Raw genomic sequence first — 14447 nt, 5'->3', positions numbered from 1 at the left:
CTCCTTCTTCATTTTCTGCCTTATGTCCATCAGTGACCAGAGAGTAATTTTCTACATGTGAATGCAATGATTGGATGGTAAACTCTTCCTCCCAAGAGGTGGTTTTCAACCCCTCTTCAGGGTTTCACTTCTCTGAGCATTTTTTGAATACCAGTAGCTCTACTCTCTTCTCACTGACATCCATTATTATCATTATAGTCAGTCTGATCTTTTCTTCCTATTTAGCGATTTTCTGACTACATTAATATATTTCCCTGTACTTTCCTAACGTAGTTGTACCTACTTTACAGGGTTCATTATGGCTACCATGGGGTGGGAAGCGCACACATACAGTGACCAACAAGCTAATGAATTATTAGCATCTTTTCAACTTTTTTCCACTGGGGAAAACATATCGATTCCTTCGGATTGGGACAACCTTGAGATTTTGCAGAAGCGGATAACAAGGGCAGAGCTTCATGCGGCCACTCTAGCGGAGTACTGCCGTCTAAAGCGTATACCACGGGGGCTCCGTATGCGTACAGAACCCAGACTATTTTTAGACAATGTTGCATTTCTAGATAAATGGAATGCTATTTTGAACAAGTGTTCTCTTGACTTGATGCTGTTAGTCATAGAAACTACCAAGACTGAACTACAAACTTATAAGAGTGAGTTTCAGTCTTCTAAAGACAGTTTAGAAAGTAGTTTACCAGTTGATGATTACACCAAATCACTTCAGGAGTTTAACACCAAGATGGATGGGTTCAGGGAAGACCTTAAGAAAACTAAGATTAAGAAACTCCGCCGTGATGAATTAGATTACACTAAGGGGTTTGTCTATGTCTGGATGGACAAATCCCGTCCTATTAGACGTGGCAATCGTCCCACATACACACAAACGTCATCTGACTCCTCAGATAACGATAAGAAGCAGCAGGTAGTGGTAGGGGCAGCTTCCTCAGTCCATTTTCAAGGGGGTCCAAAGCCCAGCATAAAAAGATCGACCAGAACAAGATTTCCAAAAAACCAGCCCTGACATCTAATATCTTTAATCTTTCCCACAGACAACTTACTTCAGTTGAAAAGTCACTTCTAGACAAAGGTTTATCCTTTGTTCCCACCAGCACATACCATTCTTTTGATACCCGTATAGCTATTTTCAAATTCATCAGAAAATGCAGACTTAGAAATTTCTTCCATAGTGAAAAATCTGACATGCAGAGTAGCTCCCCTATGGATTTCAATAGTCAGCCGGACTCAGAACCTATGTCTCATCCACACCTACAGGTTAAATCCACGTGGTGCCCTCCGGGCACAGTAGACCCTCATATTCAGGCTTTCGAGAACCTTGTACTTCAAGATATAGGGACTGTAGAACACCAGCAATCCCTCAGTAGATTTAACCTCTCCCGTCCTCAGTTGCTAGCTTTGAACTCTCTAGCAACAGACAACAGCATTATTATACGCCCGGCTGATAAGGGAGGGGGTATAGTCATTCTAGATACTGACCAATACGAGGCTGAAGCTTATCGTCAACTTACAGACACCACTTATTATGAGGTTCTTCACATGGACCCTGTAGGAGATATTCAGGATGTGATTTCACATCATCTAATCTATGGATTGGAGCAGGGTATTATTACAGATCGGGAATACAGATTTCTATTTTGTAAAAATCCCAGGACCCCTGTTATTTACTTTGTTCCCAAAATCCACAAGTCCTTGCAATCACCTCCAGGAAGACCCATAGTTTCAGGGATAGGGTCTGTATTGGAACCATTATCATCCATGTTGGATTCCTATTTGAAGAACAGGGTGCCTCTCGCACCTTCATATGTCCTGGATTCAGCTTCTATTATCAGATTTTTAGACACATTTCACGATGTCCCGGAAGGAGCTATACTTTTCACCTTAGACATTGCCGCACTGTACACTAATATACCCCAACGTGAGGCAATAGACATCATCAGAGCAGAACTATGCCTTATGGATCTTTCAGACATCAGGATTAATTTTTTGACCACCTTGGCAGCCATTGCATTAGGCATGAACTATTTTCAGTTCGGTGATGCCTTTTACAAACAAGTAAAAGGCACAGCCATGGGAGCCAAAATGGCTCCGTCTATTGCCTGTTTGTATGTCTCTAAATTTGAGAACAGTTTTTTGTACCCTTCAACATATTGGCAACATATGTTGTTTTGGAAGAGATACATAGACGACATACTTGGAGTATGGTTGGGCACAGTTGATGAATTGCACCAGTTTTTGGAATGGCTCAACAGTTGTGATGGCAATCTACAATTTACTATGACTATCAATTACCATCAAGTCCCTTTCTTAGACATTAATGTGTTACTAACCAATGGACATTTTCAAACAACCATATACCGTAAACCCACGGATCGTAATAATCTACTGGAATATGACAGCTTTCATCCCAGACATCTGAGGGACAATATTCCCGTGGGACAGTTTCTAAGACTCCGGAGACTCTGCACTAACACACAAGACTACATTCAACAATCGGAGGTTATGAAATTAAGATTTGAAGAACGAGGGTATCCAGCTGGAGTCATTCGAAAAGCATACAAGAGGGGGCTGTATGCTAACCGTTCCCTGTTGTTGGAGTCTCAACCCACAGCTGTAGAACAACCTCTGGTATGTGTTTTACCTTACTCACATTTGGCTTTCCATATTAAACGTATCATCAAACAGAAGTGGCACATCATGCAATACCACCCTGAGTTTCAGGTTGTGCCCCGTTTTGCATTCACCAGGAACCAGAATCTTAAACAACGTCTGGTGCATTCACAATTTTTTAGCACACCTGCAGTAGCCTCCCCGGATGTGAGTGGGCACACGCCGTGTGGTACTTGCAAAGTGTGCCCGCACAGTGTCCCCATTCAGGAGATGAATTTAACAGTGAAGAAGAAACCCACCCCTTTGGCTTCTAATTGCAACACCAAAGAAGTGGTATACATTATTCAATGTCCGTGTGGCATGAAATATGTGGGCCACACTATTCGGAGCATAAAGACCCGCATTGGAGAGCACCTTAGTAGAATAAGATCAGGTGTACAAGAAGCCCCGCTGGTCCAACATTGGCTTCATCATGCTCACTGTATAGCAGATTTAAAATTCTCTATTCTGGACATTGTCACTCTATCTCGGGGGGGTGATGCACAAAGGACATTGTGGCGTAAAGAACAGCAGTGGATCTACACATTGAATACTCTACACCCACACGGGCTCAACAGTGAAATTGAGTGGGCTGCGTTTTTGTGATCCCTTTTTTCTGTGATCAGTCTTTTTCTTTCTTCTTCTTTTTTCAACATACTTTATGTGTATCATCAGCTGGCTTGCGTCAGCAGAAATAGTTTTGACGTTCTGCTGACGTCATCACGTTTTAACGGAGGTTACCTTCCCCTCCCCCTCTGTTTGATATAAATCGGGTGAGGTGGTTTGTGCTCCTTGTCGTTTGGAAACTTTGAATCTTAAGACCGGTATGTGTGTATGAGCTCTTCTTTTCCTCATTGTTTTGCTATAAATGATGTCAAGTTTTTTCTCTCTTTGCAGTAAGCTAGAGAACACTGCTGCGATGAGGGAGTTTTGTAACAATGTATATACATTTTTTTCAGATTTCTCTTGGCAAAAAATTGTTTCTATCAAGGCTGCACAGAGGGCTTTAAACAAACACGTTTGGGTCTCCTGAAGCAGAACATCTCGAAACGGGGCCACGTTGGGACCCCTGAGACTGTTAACCTTTCTAAGTTTTCTGCAAGCTAAGTGCAATCATATTTTGTCCATATAGAGAGTCTCTGATATAGCTTTTGGAATAATACCACATAAGTGTTACAAAATATATTTTTTCAGTGACCAGAGAGTAATTTTCTACATGTGAATGCAATGATTGGATGGTAAACTCTTCCTCCCAAGAGGTGGTTTTCAACCCCTCTTCAGGGTTTCACTTCTCTGAGCATTTTTTGAATACCAGTAGCTCTACTCTCTTCTCACTGACATCCATTATTATCATTATAGTCAGTCTGATCTTTTCTTCTTATGTCCATCTTTGGCATTAACTTTGTAACATTCAAATTCTTCCATTTTTCTGCTTTCTTCTCAAATCTATCTACTTTTCCCTTCCCATCTATCGATGTGTACCATCTCCTCCCTCTCTCTCCTCCGTCACTGCACACCATCTACACTTCCTCCTCCGTATTTGCTAATTCCGTATCTACGGATTCGCTTATTCGCGATTTTAAATTAAAAAATTTATTTTTATTTTTCGGGCTATTTTAAGCACTGTAAGCCCCCCCTTAAGCCTTACCTACCCGACAATAAAGGCCTGCCACTACAAAAGATTCCTGGCCAGAACCCTCGCCTTCCAGACAGGCAAATGGAACGATTGGCTGAGTAACGTTATCACGCACTCCTCAACCTACCTCAATTTTAGAAAATTGGTAAAAAACGAGTTTGTTCAATCGATTTGTAAACTAAGAATTTTATAGCACTGCAAATTCAACCATTAACCTTAAGAACTATATAGCTTTCTACTTCTTCCATTATATAAGATTGTATAGATGTCTTTGAATTGTTAAACTCTTCGTTGATTGTCCAGCGCTTCTTGTTGTAAACCGCCTCAAACTTTTCATGGCTTTGGCGGTATATAAAAATAAAATTATTATTATTATTACCTGGTGGTCTAGAGGGTTTTCAGGGCAGGAGCGACCTTCCCACGCTCCTGCCCCGTGCAGATTGCTCACAGGAAATGGCTCGAGAGACTACGGGAGCTCAAGGCAGCCATTTCCTGTGAGCGATCTGCACGGGGCAAGAGCGTGGGAAGATCGCTCCTGCCTGAAAACCTCTAGACTTCCAGGTAAGGCTTAAGGGGGGGGGCTTTCAGGGCTTAAAATAGCCGGGGGAAGCGGGAATTAGGGGCAGAACTGACCCAAATATTATTTGCGGGCTGGTTCTGCCCCTAACCCCGCGAATACGGAGGGGGAAGTGTATTTATTACCTCTATCTCCCCATGTTCTAACATCTCTGTCTTCCCTTTTGCCCCTGCTAAGGTCTGTTATCTTTCTCATCTCCTTCCCACAGTATGGCATCTTCTGTCCCCTTCCATTACCTGGTCTGGCATCACCCCTCCCATCCGCTATCCTGGTCTGGCATCTCCCATTCCAAATTTTTCTCTCCCCTCTCCTCACCCCTCCCCTGATCTGGTCTCTCTCCTCTTTTCTCCCCTCTCCTGATCAAGCTCCTCTCCTCTCCCCCTGGTCTGTCTCTTCTCCTCTCCCCTTGTGTGGTCTGACATCTGTTCTCTCCTCTCCTCTTCCCTTGTTTAACATCTCTCCTCTTCTTTTTGCTCCACCTTCCCCAGACATACCTTAAAAATTTGGTAGTCTAGTGGCCTCTTCGGGGACAAGAAAGATCCCCTGACTTTCCTGCTCTCTACCGCTGGTGCACCCACTACTAATAGAGTTTCAAAATGGCTGCCAAGACTTCATGCGGCAGCCTCCCAAGTTTCGCAGAAGTCTCATGAGGCTGCTGCATAAAGTCTTGGCAGCCATTTTGAAATTATTAGTGACAGGTGCAACAGCGGTAGAGGGCAGAAAAGACTGGGGATCTTTTCTGTCCACAAAGAGGCCACTAGACTACCAGGGTTTTAAGGTACATGCGGAGAGGGTAGCCTGTTCCCCATTACCACAGCAATACCACGGTAATACCAGATGTTCTTTGGACATGGTCCCCAATACTACAGTAACCACGGTATCACCGTGGTAATGGTTACTATGTCACTTTCTAATCTATGACATGCCAGATTCAGAACTGACCAGCACACTGCCGACCTCTGTTGAACATGCAAACTCAGCTTAAACCTGGAAGCTGGGCTCTAGAGCCCGTGACTTGCCACACCCATGGTGCCGCTTGCTCACCTGGTTCATTTTTGATCCCGCCATGGACGCACTGGCGTCGATTACAAACACAACGTTCTTTGGCAGCGGAGGAAGATTTCTAGGTGCAAAATAGTGCGCGAAGAATCCATTCGAAACCTGGAAAACGCAAAAATAACTTAAGGGAGATGCCAAGCAAGGATGAACCACCCTAAAGAGGGTATTTGGAGGCCAAAGACTGAGATTTTCAGACTGTGGATCCAACATATTCATCTAGAAAACCTAAAGACTAATATTACTATCCAAATGAAAAAGAAACCCATCCAAAAATATCTACATAAGAAAATGTAACATTTTATTATTCTATTCTTTACCATCAATTGATGGCGCTGTTTTCTTTTTTGTTTTTCATATATATTGTACATCGCTTATACAAGTTTCAAGTTCAAGTTTTTATTAAAATTTGATGGGCATGCGCTGTCAAATATTTCAAAGCATATTAAAAATTTAAAAATGGGGGAAAAACATTGTAATAGATTAGTACAAACTAATATATACATACAAAAATTCAATACAGGTACAAAAGGAAGGGGGATGAACTACAATAATTATAGAAAAAAAGAGAACATATATATATGGGTAACACATCAGGGGGGGGGGAGAAATGAAGAGTAATGAAAAAAGGAGAAAGATTAAAAATAAAGTCCTGCAAATGAGGCCTGATTTCATGTTGGATGTTAAAAAAAAAATTATTTTAAACAGAGACTAAGGGGCTCATAATCGAAAGAGAAAAACATCCAAAACCCGGCCTAAGTCAGCACTTGGATGAATATTGTCAAAATACGTCCAAGTGCCGATAATAAAAACGGGTTTTGGACGTATTTATAAACGACCTAGGCCTTCATAGTACCGCTGAACAACCAGAGCTAAATGGGGTGTTTCAGGAGGAATGTCGAGGGCGGGATTTGGATGGGACATGGCCGGCTTAGACTTAGTCATACTGCATGTATAACCGATCGACAGAACTTGGACGTTGTGACTTAGACCATTTAAAACATGGTCTAAGTCATAAAAAAACACCTAAAGTGACTAGATAAGCATTGCAAACAGATAATACAGACCCCCCACACACTACCCCAGTGATCACTGACCGCCCCCCCCATAAAAATATTAATTACAACTTGAAAATTGTGTCTCCAGAACATCATCACCTGGCATAGGAAAGCCTAGTCGTGCTGCCACAGAGGCATCTTAAGTCATTTTGGGGGTGGGTTAGGGATCCATGGAGAGGAAGACCCATGCCCATAAGTCCCTGGAATCACCGCATTGATATTGAAACATATGCACTCCCCTATACACCCCCAAAACCCTTTTGTACTGGCATATAAGAGGCTCCCGCAGCCATAAGGGCTATTGGGGTGGTAGATAAGTGGGTCTAGGGGATTCTGGAGGTGGTTTGGGGGGCTCACCATGACCTATAAGGGAGCTGTAGTGAGATGATGACATGGCACCCTTTTTGTGAAGTTCACAGCAGTGCCCTGTAAGGTACCCCACTATTTAGATGCCATGTCTGGGTGTTCAGTCCATCACTTTGCAGACTCCTACCACGTCCAACAGGGCTTGTTCTAGGTGCTTTTGACTTGGACGAAAAGTTGGACAAAAATGTGGTATAAAGATTGATGATTTAGCGGCTTGGATGATCAGTTCGGCAAGATGTATAGTTAGACGATTTTCGAAGCGAAAATAAATGTGGACGTCTTTTTCGAAAATGTGTCCTAAGCTGTTTTTTTACTTTGGACGACTTGCGACTTAGACGAAAACGGACTTAGACGTTCCTTTCGATTATGCCTCTCTAATCGTCTTATTTATATCTTATAGGCATCCCTATACAGAAAGATTTTTAAAGAGCCTTTGAACTTTTCTAATGACGTTTCTCCACGCAAAGAGCTTGGTAAAGTTTTCCAAAACTGAGGAGCTATGACCGAAAAAAGAGTCCTCCTTGTGCCAATAACTTTAAGAGAAGGAATAGTCAAAAGATGCTGCTCTGTAGATCTTAATGTCCTAAAATGGAGTACATGGTATAAGAAGACGGTCAAGAAATAGTGGTGCATTTGATAGTCAGATTTTGAAGGTTATTAATAATAATAATAATAATTTATTTGTACAACACAAGAAATAATACATACAATTCCGTAAAAAATATCCTGGTAAAATACAGCAAGGAAACTATACATCCATTTCAATAATGCATCAGAATAAAAAGCAGACCATATAGATAAAAATGCAAGTGATAAAATAACATAAATTAAGTTAAGAGAGAAGCATTAAGATATCAGCTTATTAAATAATTGAGTCTTTAGCAATCTCCTAAAATCTAACATCATTTTACCGAGCCATGGATTCAATTTGGCAGCCTGAAAAGAAAATGCAATTTTGTAGGTGATTCTATAGGAGATTGGTAACCAATGTGCTTTTTTCAGAAGTGGTGTCACAGGATCATTTTTTTTTTTTTTTGAATTGCCGTATTTTGTATTATTTTCAGCCTTCTCAATTCTTTCTGTGTTATGGCCTTATACAGTGCATTACAATAATCCAGCTTCCTTGTATAGTGAAATGGCGGATTATCGAACAAATAAACCTGAAGCTGAAACCAAGCTCAATGCAGATTGAAATTAAAAGGAATAAGCATACTGGTACTATTACTTATCATTTCTATAGCGTTACTAAGCATGCATTACACAGCGATGTACATCAAACCACAGAAGAGACAGTCCCTGCTCAAAAGAGCTGACAATCTAGTTAAGACAGACAAACTGGACAAGAAGGTGCATTGATGCATTGTGCTCAGGTGGGGGAATGATAAGACACGGTGATGTAGCGAGAAAGATTGGCACCGGGTGGGAGGGGGGGGTGGCACCCGACACATCCACGCCAAGTGCCTCCCAATCTTTCCCGCTGCTTGAGCGCCCGCTCTTTCCCGCTGCTTTAGTGCCCTCTGTCCCCTGCACATACCTCTTAAAATGTTCACTGGCACAAGCAACATCGTCCACCTGCTGCTCGTTTCCGGCCTCGGCACCCTTCTGATGTCACGTCCTGCTCCCGCCACCAGAAGTGACATCAGAAGGGAGCCGAGGCCAGCGTGAGCAGCAAGTGGAAAATGCTAACATTTAAAGAGATATCTAGGGGGAGGTGGTATGCATATACACCAGAGACAAAATGAAGGGGTCCTTCACTGTTGTGTTCAAAAGTACCCATACTGTCCCTTTACTGCTGACTCGGGTGTTGCCCCCACCCTAAAGATTTTAACTAGCCCTGCCGCAACCCCAACCTAGCCTCTCCAAACAGCTGAGTCGCAGATCACTGATTTTAACCCTCCCCTCTCTCTTGGCCCTTTAGCCTTGCCCTGGTACCTATTTTACAAAAATTTGCTTCTCCTGATGTCAAAACCTGGCTATGCCTCTGTTTTCTGACTCCACCCGGACTTTGACCCCGGATTACCCTACTGCCGTAACAGTGCCACAGCCGTCTGCCCAGATATAGGGGAAAGGGGACTTGAATACCACCTTTTTGTGGCTTTGGCATTCAAAGCTGACATTCAAAGCGGTGGGCACTGGAGGATTAAGTGATTTGCCCAGCAGTACCATCTGGTTAACTGCCACTGAATATCTAGGTTTGCCCCAGTTAGCATAATTACACTAGTGCTTGCACGCATCTGAGAAGCTGAAAGCTATGCCGTCGGTCGTTTCACTACCAGCAGGGCCTCAGTGGAGATGTCACATTAATGATATACCACCCATCTGGGCAGCAGCAGATGGGCAGTGTTGGAGGAGGCGGAGGATCGCTGTACAGAAGAAAGGCCCAGAAATCTAGTTCTATATTCTGTCACTAGGAGTCAAACACCAATTATGGCACCTACCATATCTTCATCCAATTTCATCTATTCAGTCAAGGGTTTGATATTGGCATTCACCAGATAAGGTCAGGCCAGCCACACATAGCCATATATTCAATGTTGATGTCTAGACATGGCCTGGCATTGAATATCAGGGTATAAAGCAGTGGCGTACCTAGGGGGGGGCGGGCCGCCCCGGGTACCAGCCCTGAGGGGGTGTTCCCGGCCTTGCCGCTCAGTCCCCCCCCACGCCCGAAGGACCGCTCGCCCCACTGACCTTCCAGCACACCTATGAAGCAGCCCGCAGCAGGATCGCGACGTCAGCAATCCCTCAGCTGCTTGGGCGCTGCTTCCTGCGCCGCGGTCCCATCCCTCCTCTGACGTCAGAGGAGGGGGCGGGACCGCGGCGCAGGAAGCAGCGCCCAAGCAGCTGAGGGATTGCTGACGTCGCGATCCTGCTGCGGGCTGCTTCATAGGTGTGCTGGAAGGTCAGTGGGGCGAGCGGTCCTTCGGGCGTGGGGGGGGCAGTAGCTTAAGGTAGCCCGGCGCAGGAAGCAGCTCCTAAGCAGCGCAAAGATAGCTGACGTCGCGATCCTGCTGCGGCTGCTTCATAGGTAGTGCGGGGAGGCCAGGGGGGCGAATGGTCCTTCGGGGTGGGTCGGGGCATCAGGCCTTCAGGGTGGGGCGGGCGGGCGGGCAGGCAGACTTTCAAGGGGGAGGGGGGTGACAGGCAGGCAGGCAGGCCTTCAAGGGGGGGTGCAGGTCTTCGGGGGGGGGTGCAGACCTTCAAGGGGGTGCAGGCCTTCAAGGGGGGGGGCAGGCAGGCAGGCCTTCAAGGGGGGGACAGGCCTACAAGGGGGGGGACAGGCCTACAAGGGGGTGCAGGCCTACAAGGGGGGGGGGACAGGCCTTCAAGGGGGGACAGGCCTTCAGGGGGGGTGCATGCCTTCAGGGGGGGTGCCGACCTTCAAGGGGGTGCAGGCCTTCAAGGGGGGGACAGGCAGGCAGGCCTTCAAGGGGGGGACAGGCCTTCGGGGGGGTGCAGGCCTTCGGGGGGGGGGTGCAGACCTTCAAGGGGGTGCAGGCCTTCAAGGGGGGGACAGGCAGGCAGGCCTTCAAGGGGGGGACAGGCCTACAAGGGGGTGGGACAGGCCTTCAAGGGGGTGCAGGCCTTTGGGGGGGTGCCAACCTTCAAGGGGGGGACAGGCCTACAAGGGGGTGGGACAGGCCTTCAAGGGGGTGCAGGCCTTTGGGGGGGTGCCAACCTTCAAGGGGGGGTGCAGGCCTTCAAGGGGGGGACAGGCCTTCAAGGGGGGGGGGGGGACAGGCCTTCGGGGGTGCAGGCCTTCGGGGTGGGTGCAGGCCTTCGGGGTGGGTGCAGGCATTCGGGGTGGGTGCAGGCCTTCAGGGGGGACAGACCTTCGGGTGGGGGGTACAATCCTTCGGGGAGGGTGCAGGCCTTCAGGGGTGGGGTTTAGGCGTTCAGAGGGGGACAGACCTTCGGGTGGGAGGTAAAGTCCTTCGGGGGGTGCAGGTCTTCAGGGGTGGGGTGTAGCCCTTCTGAGGGGGGACAGACCTTCGGGGGAGGGGGGTCCTGGTGTAAAAGTACACAGAGGGAGAGAGGGAAGGGGGGTTCAAAGATACGTGCATATGCCAGACTTTGGGGGTTAGAAATAATGGGTCTAAAAACAGAGGAGTGGGAGAGAGATGGTGCATAATGGGATTTAGGGAGGGAAGGAACAGAAAGGGAGAGAACTTGGAAACAGGGGATGGTGTGGAGGGGGGATAGAGATACTGGATAGGAGGATAGTTGGGAACAGAAAGGGAGAGATGGTGGATCCTGGGGTGGTGGGGAGTTGAGAAAAGGTGAATCTGTGGATGGAGACAAAAAAAAGGAAAGATGCCAGATCTCCGGGAGAGGGAAGGGAAACGGAAGGGGAGAACAGAGATGGCAGACGGATGGTTAGCACGGAGAAAGGAGACCCTGGCAAGCAAGACAACAAGAGCCTGGGACCAACAAGATTTGAATATTGATCAGAGAACAAAAGGTAGAAAAAATAATTTTATTTTCTGTTTTGTGATTACAATATGTTAGATTTGAAAAGTGTACATGAGACAGCTTGAAATGGGAACTTTTCTATTTTTGTGAATGGCAAGGCTGAGTTCAGTTAAAATATATGCTTTATAAGAAAATATAATAATGTGTTTTATAAAGTTTATAAGCATTGCTGGCATACTCGGTGAGGTGTTCCTAGTGTTGGTGGTGGTGGTAGCATGTCAGTGTGTTGAGAGGAAGAGGTAGTCTGGGAAATTCTGCTGAGCAAACTCTGGGCCCATTTCCACCCCCAGTTAGTCCACTCCACTCAACTGGTTCACACACTGAGTGGGTCTTTGGGTGTTATTTCTGGGTAGTTGTTTTAGAATCTCTTCCAGTGGTTTGTCAGTATCTCCTTCTGGTCCAAGGAAGGAAACTTTGTCAACCTTAGCATTGACCTTCAGAATATGTTTGTAACAGCGCTGCTTGTGTGGCATTAGGCTATGTAGTGATCGAAAGAAAAAAACAGACCTTTGCACATTTTTGCACTATATGGTGGGTGTATGAGGAGATTCATTTCCTGCACAGTTAAGTCCATGTGAAGTTACCTTGTGCTGTATTTGACATCTAGCAAGGTCTCTGTTTGGAAGGAAAGATCTAAGCTTAAAAATGAAGTGGCCAGAAGTTATGTTAAAAGTAGATAGCGTAGCTGGTTTTAAGAAAGGTTTGGACAAATTCCTGGAGGAAAAGTCCATTGTCTGTTATTAAGACATGGGGGAAGCGTCTGCTTGCCCTGGATTGGTGCACTCAGCAGCAACAAATACTAGTTTTGGCTGGCTCTTTCCCCGCATTTCTCCTCTCTTCCCCACGATTTAATATCCAGTTCAGGCAGTAAGTAAATGCATCGGCAGGGGGGGTCTGGTAAGTCTTGGGGGCTGGGGATGGAAGGTGAGAATCAGTTCTGTAGGCTATCAGAAATTTGCTTAATTATCTACTCACACAGAAAAGCAGTAAAGTCAATAGGTTCTCTGAGTGGGAACAACCTGTTTGATCTTGCACTCTTGTGATTGACCAATTGTTTATCACTGTTTAATTTATCACATTAATTAATTTGAGCACACCTGAGGTGTCCTATGATGGTGTGCACTGCAGGCAGAGGAGCCTTATTGTGTAAAGCACTGGAGAATTCTCTCCTCTCGCTTACCTCTCATGCTGAGGACACCCTGCTTCAGTATAATCATTTATATGATTTATCTTATAAACATTATTACGTGGTCTTTTCCTCAAGTGCTGAGACATCAGGTTGTTCCCACTTGGAGAACCTATTGACTTTTACTGCTTTTCTGTGTGGCTTTAACATTTTTGCTATTCAGTATACCTAAACTATTATTCAGTAGAAAAAATATGGTTTGTTCAATCAAATCCTGTGTGGACATTGGACTTCTATGAGTGAATGTTCTGCTTGATTGAACAAACTAAATTTTTTCTACTGAATAATAGTCTAGGTACAATGAAAGTAAATAGCAAAAATGTTTGAGTAGATAATTAAGGAAATCTTTTTCATATTGCTTGCTTATGGACTGGGAAAAAAGACTGTTCAAGCAAATGTCTCCAGAACTGCTTTAATGGAAAAATGTGATTTTTTTTTTTTAAGTACTTTGTGAAATTTATTGTTGTTGTGAAATTTATTGTTATACTTTGTTTAAACTTAAAAAGCGGTGTCATTAACAGTGAATCTAATCGAAAAATCGATTCAACAGGGTGAATCGAATCGAATGAAATATTTTTCTCTGAATCGGGCAGCACTATTGGCTACCATGAGAATGGGCTACTGGGCATGATGGACCATTGGTGTGACCCAGTTAGGCTATTCTTATGTTATGTTCTCATCTGTAGGGGCCTTTGTTTTCACTTCTTATTTTAATGTATTTTTTTCCTGGGAACTTATCAGTGTTTTTTTATAATGGGAACAAAAATGGAAGAGAATTAATGTGTGTGGAATGGGGGGGTAACTAATTTCTTCAGCTAAATAATTCAATCCACTTCAAACAGACATAGGAGAACTCACGCACCATTCACACACCCTCCAACCAAAAACGTCAAAAGAAAAAAACTGTTCGACAACCTCTTAGCCATTCGAGCTGCAACACTTGACCCCCAACTCTACAACCTATTGACCTCGACCACAAACTACAAAACCTTAAAAAAAGAAATAAAAACCCTTCTATTCAAAAAACACATAAAACCAAACTAACATAATCAGAACTGTCCCAAGCATCACCTGCAACTACTCCATATGTACTTCTGATGTCATGACAATTCCGACATAATTTATGTTATGTTATGTTTGGAATAATGGTTACATAAATGAGGTTCAATAAAAGAAAATTTTCACTGCCTGTTTCTATTCTGACCATTTATTCCATTTCATGGTTATTGCAAAAAAAAAAAAAAAAAAAAATTTTTCCATGAGGGGGGGGGGGGGGGTGTCAAAAAATGATGGGCCCCGGGTGCCACATACCCTAGGTACGCCACTGGTATAAAGCCAGAAGTTACTAAAAAAAAAAAAAAATCACTCACCCCTGTTTTTTCAGATACTGTCCTTGCCTTTTAGGTGAGAGTTTGAGCACTTTAAAAATTTCAT

General features: G+C 44.6%; 1 protein-coding gene across 1 annotated transcript in view; it reads right to left on the bottom strand.

Moving 5' to 3' along the window:
* The window catches only part of ITIH5 (inter-alpha-trypsin inhibitor heavy chain 5), a 137812-nt gene that overhangs the window by 72031 nt on the left and 51334 nt on the right, over positions 1–14447 (bottom strand). Inside the window, exon 7 of the mRNA XM_033958849.1 lies at positions 5919–6035. Coding sequence (XP_033814740.1) covers positions 5919–6035 — 117 coding nt within the window. The remainder of the gene's footprint in view (positions 1–5918; positions 6036–14447) is intronic.

Source organism: Geotrypetes seraphini, chromosome 9 (assembly GCF_902459505.1).
Source record: "Geotrypetes seraphini chromosome 9, aGeoSer1.1, whole genome shotgun sequence".
Lineage (NCBI taxonomy): Eukaryota > Metazoa > Chordata > Amphibia > Gymnophiona > Dermophiidae > Geotrypetes > Geotrypetes seraphini.
This window is presented reverse-complemented; position numbering and strand designations above follow the sequence as displayed.